Below are 18,117 nucleotides of genomic sequence, written 5' to 3'. Positions count from 1 at the left end.
GAGGTGCCATGGGTACAGGGAACCTGGGTGGTGGTGGCACTGGGGTGACATAGGGACAAGGGACTGGGGTGCTGGTGGCCCTGGGGGGGGCTGCAGACGGGGATCAGGGTGGTGGTGGCTCCTGGGTGACATGGGGACAGGGGGTGAGGGTAGTGGTGGCCCTGAGGTGGCCTGGGGATGGGGAATCTGGGGGGTGGTGGCCCTGGGGTGATTTAGGGACAGGGGACTGGGGTGGTGGTGGTGGCCCTGGAGAGGTTTGGGGACAGGAAACAGGTACTGCGGTGGCCCTGGGGACAGAAGTCCAGGACCGTGGTGGCCCTGGAGAGGTTTGGGGTCGGGGAACTGGGGTTGTGGTGGCCCTGGAGAGGTTTGGGGTTGGGGACGGGTGCTATGGTGGCCCTGGGGACAGAAGACCTGGACTGTGGTGGCCCTGGGGAGGTTTGGGGTTGAAGACCTGGACTGTGGTGGACCTGGGGAGATTTGGGGTTGGGGACGGGTACTGTGGTGGCCCAGGGGAGGTTTGGGGTTGGGCAACTGGGGCTGTGGTGGCCCTGGGGTGAGGAACCAAGCTTGTGGTGGCCCTGGGGAGGTTTGGGGACAGGAAACAGGTACTGTGGTGGCCCTGGGGACAGAAGTCCAGGACCGTGGTGGCCCTGGAGAGGTTTGGGGTTGGGGACGGGTACTGTGGTGGCCCTGGGGACAGAAACCCAGGACTGAGGTGGCACTGGGAAGGTTTGGGGTTGGGGACGGGTACTGTGGTGGCCCTGGAGAGGTTTGGGGTTGAGGAACTGGGGTTGTGGTGGCCCTGGGGAGGTTTGGGGTTGGGGACGGGTACTGTGGTGGCCCTGGGGAGGTTTGGGGACAGGAAACAGGTACTGCGGTGGCCCTGGGGACAGAAGTCCAGGACCGTGGTGGCCCTAGAGAGGTTTGGGGTTGGGGACGGGTACTGTGGTGGCCCTGGGGACAGAAGTCCAGGACCGTGGTGGCCCTGGAGAGGTTTGGGGTCGGGGAAGCGGGGCTGTGGTGGCCCTGGAGAGGTTTGGGGACAGGAAACAGGTACTGTGGTGGCAGTACTGGGGACAGAAGTCCAGGACTGTGGTGGCCCTGGAGAGGTCTGGGGTTGGGGACGGGTGCTGTGGTGGCCCTGGAGAGGTTTGGGGTTGAGGAACTGGGGTTGTGGTGGCCCTGGGGAGGTTTGGGGACAGGAAACAGGTACTGCGGTGGCCCTGGGGACAGAAGTCCAGGACCGTGGTGGACCTGGGGAGGTTTGGGGTCGGGGAAGCGGGGCTGCGGTGGCCCTGGGATGGGGTGGGATGAGGTGGGAGCCAAAACCCCGGGCTGGGGGTGGCCCCAGGGCCGGTAGGTGAGCGGGGGCGGGGCGGGGTGGCAGTTGGGGACGTGTCACCTTCTCGAAGTGGCCGCTGCGGATGTAGCAGTCGGCCAACGCGCCCCAGAGGCGGCCCAGCTGGTCGGTGAAGCGGGTCAGGCCCCCCCGGATGATGGCCCCCGCGTCCAGCGAGCGCACCCGCTCCGGGTGCTGGGACAGCAGCTCGCACAGCTCCTGCCACAGCTGGGGGGGGGGACAAGGGGGGGGGGTCAGCACCCAAAGGGGACCCCCAGACCCCCCCCCAGCACCCATGGGTGACCCCAGAACCCGTAGGAGATCCCAGAACCTATAGGAGACCCCAGAACCCGTAGGAGACCCCCAACACCCGCTCCGGGTGCTGGGACAGCAGCTCGCACAGCTCCTGCCACAGCTGGGGGGGGACAAGGGGGGGGTCAGCACCCAAAGGGGACCCCCAGACCCCCCCTGACCCCCCCCAGCACCCATGGGTGACCCCAGAACCCGTAGGAGATCCCAGAACCCGTAGGAGACCCCCAACACCCGCTCCGGGTGCTGGGACAGCAGCTCGCACAGCTCCTGCCACAGCTGGGGGGGGACAAGGGGGGGGTCAGCACCCAAAGGGGACCCCCAGACCCCCCCTGACCCCCCCCAGCACCCATGGGTGACCCCAGAACCCGTAGGAGATCCCAGAACCCGTAGGAGACCCCCAACACCCGCCCCGGGTGCTGGGACTGCAGCTCGCACAGCTCCTGCCACAGCTGGGGGGGGGACAAGGGGGGGGTCAGCACCCAAAGGGGACCCCCAGATCCCCTCCGACCCCCCCCAGCACCCATGGGTGACCCCAGAACCCGTAGAAGATCCCAGAACCCGTAGGAGACCCCCAACACCCGCTCTGGGTGCTGAGACAGCAGCTCGCACAGCTCCTGCCATAGCTGGGGGGGGGACAAGGGGGGGGTCAGCACCCAAAGGGGACCCCCAGACCCCCCCCCAGCACCCATGGGTGACCCCAGAACCCATAGGAGATCCCAGAACCCATAGGAGACCCCAGAACCCGTAGGAGACCCCCAACACCCGCTCCGGGTGCTGGGACAGCAGCTCGCACAGCTCCTGCCACAGCTGGGGGGGGGACAAGGGGGGGGTCAGCACCCAAAGGGGACCCCCAGATCCCCTCCGACCCCCCCCAGCACCCATGGGTGACCCCAGAACCCATAGGAGATCCCAGAACCCGTAGGAGACCCCCAACACCCGCTCCGGGTGCTGGGACAGCAGCTCGCACAGCTCCTGCCACAGCTGGGGGGGGGACAAGGGGGGGTCAGCACCCAAAGGGGACCCCCAGACCCCCCTGACCCCCCCCAGCACCCATGGGTGACCCCAGAACCCATAGGAGATCCCAGAACCCGTAGGAGACCCCCAACACCCGCTCCGGGTGCTGGGACAGCAGCTCGCACAGCTCCTGCCACAGCTGGGGGGGGGACAAGGGGGGGGGTCAGCACCCAAAGGGGACCCCCAGACCCCCCTGACCCCCCCCAGCACCCATGGGTGACCCCAGAACCCATAGGAGATCCCAGAACCCGTAGGAGACCCCCAACACCCGCTCCGGGTGCTGGGACAGCAGCTCGCACAGCTCCTGCCATAGCTGGGGGGGGGGCAGGGGGGGGGTCAGCACCCAAAGGGGACCCCCAGAACCCCCCCCAGCACCCATGGGTGACCCCAGAACCCATAGGAGATCCCAGAACCCGTAGGAGACCCCCAACACCCGCTCCGGGTGCTGGGACAGCAGCTCGCACAGCTCCTGCCACAGCTGGGGGGGGGACAAGGGGGGGGGTCAGCACCCAAAGGGGACCCCCAGACCCCCCTGACCCCCCCCAGCACCCATGGGTGACCCCAGAACCCATAGGAGATCCCAGAACCCGTAGGAGACCCCCAACACCCGCTCCGGGTGCTGGGACAGCAGCTCGCACAGCTCCTGCCACAGCTGGGGGGGGGACAAGGGGGGGGGTCAGCACCCAAAGGGGACCCCCAGACCCCCCTGACCCCCCCCAGCACCCATGGGTGACCCCAGAACCCGTAGGAGATCCCAGAACCCGTAGGAGACCCCCAACACCCGCCCCGGGTGCTGGGACAGCAGCTCGCACAGCTCCTGCCACAGCTGGGGGGGGGACAAGGGGGGGGGTCAGCACCCAAAGGGGACCCCCAGACCCCCCCCAGCACCCATGGGTGACCCCAGAACCCGTAGGAGATCCCAGAACCCGTAGGAGACCCCCAACACCCGTAGGAGACCCCCAACACCCGCCCCGGGTGCTGGGACAGCAGCTCGCACAGCTCCTGCCATAGCTGGGGGGGGGACAAGGGGGGGTCAGCACCCAAAGGGGACCCCCAGACCCCCCCCAGCACCCATGGGTGACCCCAGAACCCGTAGGAGATCCCAGAACCTATAGGAGACCCCAGAACCCGTAGGAGACCCCCAACACCCGCTCCGGGTGCTGGGACAGCAGCTCGCACAGCTCCTGCCACAGCTGGGGGGGGGACAAGGGGGGGGTCAGCACCCAAAGGGGACCCCCAGACCCCCCCTGACCCCCCCCAGCACCCATGGGTGACCCCAGAACCCGTAGGAGATCCCAGAACCCGTAGGAGACCCCCAACACCCGCCCCGGGTGCTGGGACTGCAGCTCGCACAGCTCCTGCCACAGCTGGGGGGGGGACAAGGGGGGGGTCAGCACCCAAAGGGGACCCCCAGATCCCCTCCGACCCCCCCCAGCACCCATGGGTGACCCCAGAACCCGTAGAAGATCCCAGAACCCGTAGGAGACCCCCAACACCCGCTCTGGGTGCTGAGACAGCAGCTCGCACAGCTCCTGCCATAGCTGGGGGGGGGACAAGGGGGGGGTCAGCACCCAAAGGGGACCCCCAGACCCCCCCCCAGCACCCATGGGTGACCCCAGAACCCATAGGAGATCCCAGAACCCATAGGAGACCCCAGAACCCGTAGGAGACCCCCAACACCCGCTCCGGGTGCTGGGACAGCAGCTCGCACAGCTCCTGCCACAGCTGGGGGGGGGACAAGGGGGGGGGTCAGCACCCAAAGGGGACCCCCAGACCCCCCTGACCCCCCCCAGCACCCATGGGTGACCCCAGAACCCATAGGAGATCCCAGAACCCGTAGGAGACCCCCAACACCCGCTCCGGGTGCTGGGACAGCAGCTCGCACAGCTCCTGCCACAGCTGGGGGGGGGACAAGGGGGGGGGTCAGCACCCAAAGGGGACCCCCAGACCCCCCTGACCCCCCCCAGCACCCATGGGTGACCCCAGAACCCATAGGAGATCCCAGAACCCGTAGGAGACCCCCAACACCCGCTCCGGGTGCTGGGACAGCAGCTCGCACAGCTCCTGCCACAGCTGGGGGGGGGACAAGGGGGGGGGTCAGCACCCAAAGGGGACCCCCAGACCCCCCTGACCCCCCCCAGCACCCATGGGTGACCCCAGAACCCGTAGGAGATCCCAGAACCCGTAGGAGACCCCCAACACCCGCCCCGGGTGCTGGGACAGCAGCTCGCACAGCTCCTGCCACAGCTGGGGGGGGGGCAGGGGGGGGGTCAGCACCCAAAGGGGACCCCCAGAACCCCCCCCCAGCACCCATGGGTGACCCCAGAACCCATAGGAGACCCCCAACACCCGTAGGAGACCCCCAACACCCGCCCCGGGTGCTGGGACAGCAGCTCGCACAGCTCCTGCCACAACTGGGGGGGGGGCAGCACCCCCAGGGGACCCCCAGACCCCCCCTGGGTGACCCCCAGCACCCATGCCCCCCCGAGCACCCATGGGTGCCCCCCCAGCCCCTCGTGACCCCCCCAACCCCTCCTGGTGCCCCCCAGACTCCTTTCCCCCTCCCGAACCCCAACTGGTCACCATCCTCTCAGCCCCCCCCGGGTGCCCCCCCATACTCCCCCGGGTGCCCCCCCCTGCACCCATGGGTGCCCCCCCCCTCAAGCACCCATGGGTGCCCCCCCAACCCCTTTTCACCCCCCCCAACCCCTCCTGGTGCCCCCCAGACCCCCTTTCCCCCTCCCTGACCCCCACCCTGTCACCATCCTCTCAGCCCCCCCCGGGTGCCCCCCATCCCCCCCTGGGTGCCCCCCAGCACCCATGAGTGCCCCCCCAGCACCCATGACCCCCCCCCAGCACCCATGGGTGCCCCCCCAGCCCCTCGTGACCCCCCCCAACCCCTCCTGGTGCCCCCCAGACCCCCTTCCCCCTCCCGAACCCCAACTGGTCACCATCCTCTCAGCTCCCCCCGGGTGCCCCCCATCCCCCCCTGGGTGCCCCCCCCAGCACCCATGGGTGCCCCCCCCCTCAAGCACCCATGGGTGCCCCCCCCAGCCCCTTTTCACCCCCACAACCCCTCCTGGTGCCCCCCAGACCCCTTTCCCCCTCCCGAACCCCAACTGGTCACCATCCTCTCAGCCCACCGGGTGCACCCCATCCCCCCTTGGGTGCCCCCCCAGCACCCATGGGTGCCCCCCCAGGACACACTACCCCCCCCCCAGCACCCATGGGTGCCCCCCCAGCTCCTTTTCACCCCCCCCAACCCCTCCTGGTGCCCCCCAGACCCCCTTTCCCCCTCCCAAACCCCAACTGGTCACCATCCTCTCAGCCACCCCTGGGTGCCCCCCCATACTCCCCCGGGTGCCCCCCCCTGCACCCATGGGTGCCCCCCCCAACCCCTTGTGACCCCCTCTACCCCTCCTGGTGCCCCCCAGACCCCCTTTCCCCCTCCCTGACCCCCACCCCGTCACCATCCTCTCAGCCCACCGGGTGCCCCCCATCTCCCCCTGGGTCCCCCCCCCAGCACCCATGGGTGCCCCCCCCCGCACCCATGGGTGCCCCCCCCCCTCAAGCACCCATGGGTGCCCCCCCCAACCCCTCCTGGTGCCCCCCAGACCCCCTTTCCCCCTCCCGAACCCCAACTGGTCACCATCCTCTCAGCCCACCGGGTGCACCCCATCCCCCCTTGGGTGCCCCCCCTGCACCCATGGGTGCCCCCCCAGGACCCATGACCCCCCCCCAGCACCCATGGGTGCCCCCACAGCCCCTCCTGCCCCCCCCCAACCCCTCCTGGTGCCCCCCAGACCCCCTTTCCCCCTCCCCGACCCCCACCCTGTCACCATCCTCTCAGCCCCCCCCGGGTGCCCCCCATCCCCCCCTGGTTGCCCTCCCTGCACCCCTGGGTGCCCCCCCCCGCACCCATGGGTGCCCCCCCCCTCAAGCACCCATGGGTGCCCCCCCAACCCCTTTTCACCCCCCCCAACCCCTCCTGGTGCCCCCCAGACCCCCTTTCCCCCTCCCTGACCCCCACCCCGTCACCATCCTCTCATCCCACCGGGTGCCCCCCATCCCCCCCTGGGTGCCCCCCCCCAGAGCACCCATGGGTGCCCCCCCCCCCCCCCCGAGGCACCCACCTGGTAATTAGACTTGCCCTCCTTGGAGACGAAGCGCTCGTCGTTAACGAGGCGGGCCAGGCGCAGGGCGGCCTCGTCCAACCGCCCCACGGAGCGCAGGTACCCCACGTACTCCTCCGCGCTCTCGGGGCTCAGCTGGGGGGGGGGGGACACATGGGGGGACACGTGTGACACACGCGGGGACGGTCCCCAAGGTGTGCGTCCGTCCGTCCGTCCGTCCCCCGCTGTCCCCAAGCCCGCCCGCTGGCACCCGACATGCCGGGCCACCTCTCCCTGTCACCTCCTTCTCTGCTCCGTGTCACCTCTGTCACCTCTGTCCCTGCTCTGTGTCACCTCTGTCCCCGCTCTGTGTCACCTCTGTCACCTCTGTCCCTGCTCTGTGTCACCTCTGTCACCTCTGTCCCTGCTCTGTGTCACCTCTGTCCCCGCTCTGTGTCACCTCTGTCACCTCTGTCCCTGCTCTGTGTCACCTCTGTCCCCGCTCTGTGTCACCTCTGTCACCTCTGTCCCTGCTCTGTGTCACCTCCGTCCCCGCTCTGTGTCACCTCTGTCACCTCTGTCCCTGCTCCATGTCACCTCCGTCCCTGCTCCGTGTCACCTCTGTCACCTCTGTCCCTGCTCCGTGTCACCTCTGTCACCTTCTCTGCTCTGTGTCACCTCTGTCCCCGCTCTGTGTCACCTCTGTCACCTCCGTCCCTGCTCCGTGTCACCTCCGTCCCTGCTCTGTGTCACCTCTGTCACCTCTGTCCCCGCTCTGTGTCACCTCTGTCACCTCTGTCCCTGCTCCGTGTCACCTCTGTCCCCGCTCTGTGTCACCTCTGTCACCTCTGTCCCTGCCCTGTGTCACCTCCGTCCCCGCTCTGTGTCACCTCTGTCACCTCCTTCTCTGCTCCATGTCACCTCTGTCCCTGCTCCGTGTCACCTCTGGCACCTTCTCTGCTCCATGTCACCTCTGTCACCTCCTTCCCTGCTCTGTGTCACCTTTGTCCCTGCTCCATGTCACCTCTGTCACCTCTGTCCCTGCTCCGTGTCACCTCTGTCCCCACTCTGTGTCACCTCTGTCACCTCTGTCCCTGCCCTGTGTCACCTCCGTCCCTGCTCTGTGTCACCTCTGTCACCTCCTTCTCTGCTCCGTGTCACCTCCGTCCCTGCTCTGTCCTTCCTCGGTGTCCCCTCTGTCCCTGCTCCGAGTGTCCCTGTCACCTCTCCCCGCCCCCTGTCCCTGCTCCGTGTGGCTTTGCCACCTCTATCTCGCCACGTGTCCCCTCCCACCTCTGTGCCACCCCTGTCCCTGCCACCCCCGTCCCTGCCACCCCCGTCCCTGCCACCCCCCTCCCTGCCACCCCTGTCCCTGCCACCCCCGTCCCTGCACCACGCCCTACGTGTCACCAGTGTCCCTATCCCTCGTGTCCCCTACGCCTCCCTCCCTGCCCTCCGTGGGGCGCCATCACCGGGTGCTTCCGCCACCTCAGGGGGACACCACTGGCTGGGCCACCACCCCAGATGCCACCACCACGGGGTGACACCACAGGGTCTACCACCACCCTGAGGGGACATCATTGGGTGCTTCCACCACCACAGGTGCCACCACCACTTGCGCCGATACCCTGTGGTGACACCAGGGGGTCAACCACCACCACGGGGTGACATCACCGGGTGCTTCCACCACCTCAGGGTGACACCACCGGCTGTGCCACCACCATGGGGTGACACCATGGAGTCAGCCACCACCATGGGGTCAACCACCACCACGGGGCGCCATCACCGGGTGCTTCCACCACCTCAGGGTGACAACACCGGCTGTGCCACCACCCCAGATGCCACCACCACAGGGTGACACCATGGGGTCAACCACCACCACAGGGTCAACCACCACCACGGGGCGCCATCACCGGGTGCTTCCACCACCTCAGGGTGACAACACCGGCTGTGCCACCACCCCAGATGCCACCACCACAGGGTGACACCATGGGGTCAACCACCACCACGGGGTCAACCACCACCACGGGGCGACATCACCGGGTGCTTCCACCACCTCAGGGTGACAACACCGGCTGTGCCACCACCCCAGATGCCACCACCTCAGGGTGACACCACGGGGTCAACCACCACCACAGGGCCGACCACCACCACGGGGTCAACCACCACCACAGGGCCGACCACCACCACAGGGTCAACCACCACCACAGGGCCGACCACCACCACGGGGTCAACCACCACCACAGGGCCGACCACCACCACAGGGTCAACCACCACCACGGGGTCAACCACCACCACGGGGCGCCATCACCGGGTGCTTCCACCACCTCAGGGTGACAACACCGGCTGTGCCACCACCCCAGATGCCACCACCACTTGCGCCAATACCCTGTGGTGACACCAGGGGGTCGACCACCACCACGGGGTCGACCACCACCACGGGGTCAACCACCACCACGGGGTCAACCACCACCACGGGGCGACATCACCGGGTGCTTCCAACACCTCAGGGTGACACCACCAGCTGTGCCACCACCCCAGATGCCACCACCACAGGGTGACACCATGGGGTCAACCACCACCACGGGGTCGACCACCACCACGGGGTCGACCACCACCACGGGGTCGGCCACCACCATGGGGTGACACCACAGGGTCTACCACCACTCTGAGGGAACATCATTGGGTGCTTCCACCACCACAGGTGCCACCACCACTTGCGCCAATACCCTGTGGTGACACCAGGAGGTCAACCACCACCATGGGGTGACACCACTGGCTGTGCCACCACCCCAGATGCCACCACCACAGGGTGACACCATGGGGTCAACCACCACCACGGGGTCAACCACCACCACGGGGCGACATCACCGGGTGCTTCCACCACCTCAGGGTGACAACACCGGCTGTGCCACCACCCCAGATGCCACCACCACTTGCGCCAATACCCTGTGGTGACACCAGGGGGTCGACCACCACCATGGGGTCGACCACCACCACGAGGTCAACCACCACCACGGGGGTCAACCACCACCACGGGGCGACATCACCGGGTGCTTCCACCACCTCAGGGTGACACCACCGGCTGTGCCACCACCCCAGATGCCACCACCACTTGCGCCAATACCCTGTGGTGACACCAGGGGGTCAACCACCACCACGGGGTCGACCACCACCACGGGGTCAACCACCACCACGGGGTCAACCACCACCATGGGGCCAACCACCACCACGGGGTCGACCACCACCATGGGATCAACCACCACCATGGGGCGACATCACCGGGTGCTTTCACCACCTCAGGGTGACACCATCGGCTGTGCTACCACCCCAGATGCCACCACCACAGGGTGACACCATGGGGTCGACCACCACCATGGGGTCAACCACCACCACGGGGCAACTTCACCGGGTGCTTTCACCATCTCAGGGTGACACCATGGGGTCAACCACCACCACGGGGCCGACCACCACCACGGGGTTGGCCACCACCATGGGGTGACACCATAGGGTCTACCACCACCCTGAGGGGACATCATTGGGTGCTTCCACCACCACAGGTGCCACCACCACTTGCGCCGATACCCTGTGGTGACACCAGGAGGTCAACCACCACCACGGGGTGACACCACTGGCTGTGCCACCACCCCAGATGCCACCACCACAGGGTGACACCACGGGGCCGACCACCACCACGGGGTCAACCACCACCACGGGGCGACATCACCGGGTGCTTCCACCACCTCAGGGTGACACCACCGGCTGTGCCACCACCCCAGATGCCACCACCACAGGGTGACACCACGGGGTCAACCACCACCACAGGGTCGACCACCACCACGGGGTCAACCACCACCACGGGGTCAACCACCACCACGGGGTCAACCACCACCACGGGGCGACATCACCGGGTGCTTCCAGCACCTCAGGGTGACACCACCGGCTGTGCCACCACCCCAGATGCCACCACCACTTGCGCCAATACCCTGTGGTGACACCAGGGGGTCAACCACCACCACGGGGTCGACCACCACCACGGGGTCAACCACCACCATGGGGTCAACCACCACCATGGGATCAACCACCACCACGGGACGACATCACCGGGTGCTTTCACCACCTCAGGGTGACAACACCGGCTGTGCCACCACCCCAGATGCCACCACCACAGGGTGACACCATGGGGTCAACCACCACCACGGGGTCAACCACCACCACGGGGCGACATCACCGGGTGCTTTCACCACCTCAGGGTGACAACACCGGCTGTGCCACCACCCCAGATGCCACCACCTCAGGGTGACACCACGGGGTCAACCACCACCACAGGGCCGACCACCACCACAGGGTCAACCACCACCACGGGGTCAACCACCACCACGGGGTCAACCACCACCATGGGGCGACATCACCGGGTGCTTTCACCACCTCAGGGTGACACCATGGGGTCAACCACCACCACGGGGCCGACCACCACCACGGGGTCAACCACCACCACGGGGTCAACCACCACCATGGGGCGACATCACCGGGTGCTTCCACCACCTCAGGGTGACACCACCGGCTGTGCCACCACCCCAGATGCCACCACCACTTGCGCCAATACCCTGTGGTGACACCAGGGGGTCAACCACCACCACGGGGTCAACCACCACCACGGGGCGCCATCACCGGGTGCTTCCACCACCTCAGGGTGACACCGCCGGCTCTGTCACCGCCCCAAGTGCCACCGGCGGGGCGCGTACCTTCAGGAAGCGGCGGTAGACGCGGACGGCGGTCTCGGGCAGGGGGTAGCGGCGCACGAACTGGAGGTAGAGGGGCCAGACGCGGTGGTGTTGGGTGATGGGCAGCGCCCGCAGCGCCCGGTCGAAGGTGCGGCGCGTCCGCGTGATGCGGCCCTGTTCCACCAGGAACTGGCAGTAGTCCAGCCAGATGCGGGGCATCTGTGGGGCAGAGGGGAAAGGAGAGGGGGGGGGAACGGGGCAGTTATGGGGCTGGGGAGGCCTCGCGGAGGAAGTTATGGGGCTGTCAGGGGTGTGTGGGGGCAGTTATGGGGCTGGGGAGGCCTTGAAGGGGAAGTTATGGGGCTGTTAGGGGTGTGTGGGGGCAGTTATGGGGCTGGGGAGGCCTTGATGGGGAAGTTATGGGGCTGTCAGGGGTGTGTGGGGGCAGTTATGGGGCCGGGGAGGCCTTGATGGGGAAGTTATGGGGCTGTCAGGGGTGTGTGGGGGCAGTTATGGGGCCGGGGAGGCCTTGAAGGGGAAGTTATGGGGCTGTCAGGGGTGTGTGGGGGCAGTTATGGGGCTGGAAAGCCCTCGTGGGGACAGTTATGGGGGTGGAGAGGCCTCGAAGGGGAAGTTATGGGGCTGTCAGGGGTGTCTGGAGGCAGTTATGGGGCTGGGGAGGCCTCGAAGGGGAAGTTATGGGGCTGTCAGGGGTGCGTGGGGGCAGTTATGGGGCTGGGGAGGCCTCGAAGGGGAAGTTATGGGGCTGTCAGGGTTGCGTGGGGGCAGTTATGGGGCTGGGGAGGCCTCGAAGGGGAAGTTATGGGGCTGTTAGGGGTGCGTGGGGGCAGTTATGGGGCTGGGGAGGCCTTGAAGGGGAAGTTATGGGGCTGTCAGGGGTGCGTGGGGGCAGTTATGGGGCTGGAGAGCCCTCGTGGGGGAAGTTATGGGGCTGTTAGGGGTGTGTGGGGGCAGTTATGGGGCTGGGGAGGCCTTGAAGGGGAAGCTATGGGGCTGTCAGGGGTGCGTGGAGGCAGTTATGGGGCTGGAGAGCCCTCGTGGGGGAAGTTATGGGGCTGGGGAGGCCTCGAAGGGGAAGTTATGGGGCTGTCAGGGGTGCGTGGAGGTAGTTATGGGGCTGGAGAGCCCTCGTGGGGACAGTTATGGGGCTGGGGAGGCCTCGAAGGGGAAGTTATGGGGCTGTCAGGGGTGCGTGGGGGCAGTTATGGGGCTGGGGAGGCCTCGAAGGGGAAGTTATGGGGCTGTTAGGGGTGCGTGGGGGCAGTTATGGGGCTGGGGAGGCCTTGAAGGGGAAGTTATGGGGCTGTCAGGGGTGCGTGGGGGCAGTTATGGGGCTGGAGAGCCCTCGTGGGGGAAGTTATGGGGCTGTTAGGGGTGTGTGGGGGCAGTTATGGGGCTGGGGAGGCCTTGAAGGGGAAGCTATGGGGCTGTCAGGGGTGCGTGGAGGCAGTTATGGGGCTGGAGAGCCCTCGTGGGGGAAGTTATGGGGCTGGGGAGGCCTCGAAGGGGAAGTTATGGGGCTGTCAGGGGTGCGTGGAGGTAGTTATGGGGCTGGAGAGCCCTCGTGGGGACAGTTATGGGGCTGGGGAGGCCTCGAAGGGGAAGTTATGGGGCTGTCAGGGGTGTGTGGGGGCATTTATAGGGCTGGAATATGTGTGTGTGGGTAGCTATGGGGCTGTCAGGGGTGCGTGGAGACAGTTATGGGGCTGGGGAGGCCACATAGAGGAAGTTATGGGGCTGTCAGGGGTGTGTGGAGGCAGTTATGGGGCTGGAATATGTGCGTGGGGGTAGCTATGGGGCTGCTAGGGGTGCGTGGGGGCAGTTATGGGGCTGCAGAGCCCTTGTGGGGACAGTTATGGGGCTGAGAAGGATTTGCAGGGGGAGTTATGGGGCTGGAACCCATGCGTGGAGGCAGTTATGGGGCTGGGGAGGCCTCGAAGGGGAAGTTATGGGGCTGTTAGGGGTGTGTGGAAGCAGTTATGGGGCTGGGGAGGCCTCGTGGAGGCAGTTATGGGGCTGTCAGCGGTGCGTGGGGGCAGTTATGGGGCTGAGAAGGATTTGGAGGGTGAGTTATGGGGCTGGAACACGTGCGTGGGGGCAGTTATGGGGCTGTCAGGGGTGTGTGGGGGCAGTTGTTGGACTGGGGAGGTCTCACTGGGGCAGTTATGGGGCTGGGGAGGCCTTGAAAGGGAAGTTATGGGGCTGTCAGGGGTGTGTGGAGGCAGTTATGGGGCTGGAGAGCCCTCGTGGGGACAGTTATGGGGCTGAGAAGGATTTGCGGGGGGAGTTATGGGGCTGGAACCCATGCGTGGGGGCAGTTATGGGGCTGTCAGGGGTGTGTGGGGGCAGTTGTTGGACTGGGGAGGTCTCAGTGGGGCAGTTATGGGGCTGGGGAGGCCTCGTGGGGGCAGTTATGGGGCTGTCAGGGGTGTGTGGAGGCAGTTATGGGGCTGGGGAGGGCTTACAAGGGTAGCTATAGGGCTGGGGGGGGGGGAAGGGGTAGTTATGGGGCTGTCAGGGGTGCATGGGGGCAACTGTAGGGCTGGAGCGGGTTTGCATGGCTCGCTATGGGGCTGGGGGAGCTCACAGGGGGAGCTATGGGGCTGGGGGGGGTGTAGGGGCAGTTGTGGGGCTGGGGAGGGCTTACGGCGGTAGTTGTGGGGCTGGGGGGGTGCGTGTGGGGGCAGTTGTGGGGCTAAGAAGAGCTTGCAAGGGTAGCTATGGGGCTGGGGGGGCAGCTGTGGGGGTGGTTATGGGGCCGGGGAGAGCTTGTGGGGCTCCACGTCCCCCTTAATGTCCCCGTCCCCCCAGCTCCTCCCCACACCCCCCACGGCCGTGTCACCCCCCGCGTCCCCCCTTGTCCCCATATCCCCCCCGTCCCCGTGTCCCCCCCCTGTCCCCGTGTCCCCCCATCCCCCTGTCCCCCCCGTGTCCCCCCCCGCCCCTCCCCACACCCCCCACCTCTGTGTCCCCTCCAGCTGCCCACACCCCCCACGGCCGTGTCACCCCACATGTCCCCCCTTGTCCCCATATCCCCCCTTGTCCCCGTGTCCCCGTGTCCCCCCCCTGTCCCCGTGTCCCCCCATCCCCCTGTCCCCCCCGTGTCCCCCCCCCACCCCTCCCCACACCCACCCCCCCCCCCTCTGTGTCCCCTCCAGCTGCCCACACCCCCCACGGCTGTGTCACCCCCCGCGTCCCCGTATCCCCCCCATCCCCGTGTCCCCCCCCGTGTCCCCATGTCCCCCCCCTTGTCCCCGTGTCCCCCCCCGTCCCCCTGTCCCCCCCCTTGTCCCCATGTCCCCCCCCTTGTCCCCCTGTCCCCCCCGCCCCTCCCCACACCCCCCACCTCTGTGTCCCCTCCAGCTGCCCACACCCCCCACGGCTGTGTCACCCCCCATGTCCCCGTATCCCCCCCATCCCCGTGTCCCCCCCGTGTCCCCATGTCCCCCCCCTTGTCCCCATATCCCCCCCATCCCCGTCCCCCCCTTGTCCCCATGTCCCCCCTTGTCCCCATATCCCCCCTTGTCCCCGTGTCCCCGTGTCCCCCCCTTGTCCCCGTGTCCCCCCATCCCCCTGTCCCCCCCGTGTCCCCCCCCGCCCCTCCCCACACCCCCCACCTCTGTGTCCCCTCCAGCTGCCCACACCCCCCACGGCCGTGTCACCCCCCGCGTCCCCGTATCCCCCCCATCCCCGTGTACCCCCCCGTGTCCCCATGTCCCCCCCCTTGTCCCCGTGTCCCCCCCTTGTCCCCGTGTCCCCCCGTCCCCCCCCTTGTCCCCGTGTCCCCCCGTCCCCATGTCCCCCACTTGTCCCCGTGTCCCCCCCGTCCCCGTGTCCCCCTGTCCCCCCCCTTGTCCCCCCCTTGTCCCCATGTCCCCCCCGTCCCCGTGTCCCCCCCTTGTCCCCGTGTCCCCCGTCCCTCCCCTTGTCCCCGTGTCCCCCCCTTGTCCCCGTGTCCCCCCCGTCCCTCCCCTTGTCCCCGTGTCCCCCCCTTGTCCCCGTGTCCCCCCCGTCCCCGTGTCCCCCCCTTGTCCCCGTGTCCCCCTGTCCCCCCCCTTGTCCCCGTGTCCCCCCCGTCCCCGTGTCCCCCCCTTGTCCCCGTGTCCCCCTGTCCCCCCCCTTGTCCCCGTGTCCCCCCCTTGTCCCCGTGTCCCCCCCGTGTCCCCACCTTGTGCATGAAGACGAGGGCGCGCTCGTGGCAGGCGTTGGCCTCCTCGTAGGCCGGGTCTGTGGGGCAGCGCCCCTTCACCTGCTGCCGCCGCTGCCGCAGGTACTGGTACCACAGCTTGTAACTGGGAGGGGACGGGGACGGGTCTGTCACCACCCCCACCCCCTGCCACCGCGGGATGGCCCCATCACCCATGAGGGGACCCAGCGTGGCCCCGTCCCCCTCCCTCGCCCCACAGAGTGTCCCTATATCCCCCCCCCCCCCCCAAAGTCCCCCACCCCCTGAGAACACCCCCGAGGTCCCCATGTCCCCCCTGAGGACATCCCCAATGTGCTCCTAAAGTCCCTTTGTCCCCCCCTGAGGACACCCCCGAGGTCCCCATCCCCCACAAGGACACCCCCGAGGTGTCCCCCTGTCCCCCCCTGAGGTCCACGTCCCTCACAAGGACACCCCCGAGGTCCCCGTGTCCCCCCTGAGGACATCCCCAATGTGCCCCTGATGTCCCTCTGTCCCCCAGGAGGACACCCCCGAGGTCCCCGTGTCCCCCAGGAGGACATCCCCAATGTGCCCCTGATGTCCCCGTGTCCCCCAGGAGGACACCCCCGAGGTCCCCATGTCCCCCAAGAGGACACCCCCGAGGTCCCTGTCCCCCCTGAGGACATCCCCAATGTGCTCCTAAAGTCCCTTTGTCCCCCCCTGAGGACACCCCCGAGGTCCCCGTCCCCCACAAGGACACCCCCGAGGTGTCCCCCTGTCCCCCCCTGAGGTCCCTGTCCCTCACAAGGACACCCCCGAGGTCCCCGTGTCCCCCTGAGGACATCCCCAATGTGCCCCTGAAGTCCCCGTGTCCCCCAGGAGGACACCCTCGAGGTCCCCATGTCCCCACTGAGGACATCCCCAATGTGCCCCTGAAGTCCCTGTGTCCCCCCGATGACACCCCTGAGGTCCCCGTGTCCCCCAGGGGGACACCTTTGAGGTCCCCATGTCCCCCCTGAGGACATCCCCAATGTGCACCTGAGGTCCCCATGTCCCCCAGGTGGACACCCTCGAGGTCCCCATGTCCCCCCTGAGGACGTCCCCAATGTGCACCTGAGGTCCCTCTGTCCCCCAGGAGGACACCCCCCGAGGTCCCTGTGTCCCCTGAGGTCCCTGTCCCCACCGAGAACATCCCCAATGTGACCCTGAGGTCCCTCTGTCCCCCGTGAGGACACCCCTGAGGTCCCCGTGTCCCCCAGGAGGACACCACCAGGTCCCTGTCCCCTGTGAGGACACCCTCGAGGTCCCCATGTCCCCCTGAGGACATCCCCAATGTGCCCCTAAGTCCCCCCTGAGGTTCCTGTCCCCCAAGAGGACACCCCCGAGGTCCCTGTGTCCCCCCTGAGGACATCCCCAATGTGTACCTGATGTCCCCATGTCCCCCAGGAGGACACCCCTGAGGTCCCCGTGTCCCCCAGGAGGACACCCCTGAGGTCCCCGTGTCCCCCAGGAGGACACCCTCGAGGTCCCCATGTCCCCCAGGAGGACGTCCCCAATGTGCACCTGAGGTCCCTCTGTCCCTCAGGAGGACACCCCTGAGGTCCCCGTGTCCCCTGAGGTCCCTGTCCCCCCTGAGGACATCCCCAATGTGACCCTGAGGTCCCTCTGTCCCCCAGGAGGACACCCCCGAGGTCCCTGTGTCCCCTGAGGTCCCTGTCCCCACCGAGGACATCCCCAATGTGACCCTGAGGTCCCTCTGTCCCCCGTGAGGACACCCCTGAGGTCCCCGTGTCCCCCAGGAGGACACCACCAGGTCCCTGTCCCCTGTGAGGACACCCCTGAGGTCCCCATGTCCCCCTGAGGACATCCCCAATGTGCCCCTAAGTCCCCCCTGAGGTTCCTGTCCCCCAGGAGGACACCCCCGAGGTCCCTGTGTCCCCCCTGAGGACATCCCCAATGTGTACCTGATGTCCCCGTGTCCCCCAGGAGGACACCCCTGAGGTCCCCGTGTCCCCCAGGAGGACACCCCCGAGGTCCCCATGTCCCCCAAGAGGACACCCCCGAGGTCCCTGTCCCCACCGACGACATCCCCAATGTGCACCTGAAGTCCCCGTGTCCCCCAGGAGGACACCCCCGAGGTCCCCGTGTCCCCTGAGGTCCCTGTCCCCACCGAGGACATCCCCAATGTGCCCCTGAGGTCCCTGTGTCCCCCGTGACGACACCCCCGAGGTCCCTGTGTCTCCCCTGAGGACATCCCCAATGTGCCCCTGAGGTCCCCGTGTCCCCCAGGAGGACACCCCCGAGGTCCCCATCCCCTGCGAGGACACCCCCGAGGTGCCCCCGTATCCCCATCCCCCCTCCCCCCCCGAGGTCCCTGTGCTCCCCCCCATCCCCGTGAGACCCCTGTCCCCCCCGAGGCGCCCCCCCCCGGCCCCGTGTCCCCGCGGT

The 18,117-nt window shown here is 67.9% G+C and overlaps 1 protein-coding gene across 1 annotated transcript in view; it reads right to left on the bottom strand.

Annotated features, from left to right (window-relative positions):
• LOC309685788 (pre-mRNA-splicing factor SYF1-like) overlaps positions 1-18,117 on the bottom strand; it is a gene marked incomplete at its 3' end in the record, with an annotated part of 53,128 nt that overhangs the window by 32,333 nt on the left and 2,678 nt on the right. The window contains exons 3-6 of the mRNA XM_082501504.1: positions 15,694-15,817; positions 11,526-11,723; positions 6,802-6,936; positions 1,406-1,570 (exon numbers count right to left, since the gene is read on the bottom strand). Coding sequence (XP_082357630.1) covers positions 1,406-1,570; positions 6,802-6,936; positions 11,526-11,723; positions 15,694-15,817 — 622 coding nt within the window. The remainder of the gene's footprint in view (positions 1-1,405; positions 1,571-6,801; positions 6,937-11,525; positions 11,724-15,693; positions 15,818-18,117) is intronic.

Source organism: Vanellus vanellus, assembly GCF_965231255.1.
Source record: "Vanellus vanellus genome assembly, contig: HAP1_SCAFFOLD_1018, whole genome shotgun sequence".
NCBI lineage: Eukaryota > Metazoa > Chordata > Aves > Charadriiformes > Charadriidae > Vanellus > Vanellus vanellus.
This window is presented reverse-complemented; position numbering and strand designations above follow the sequence as displayed.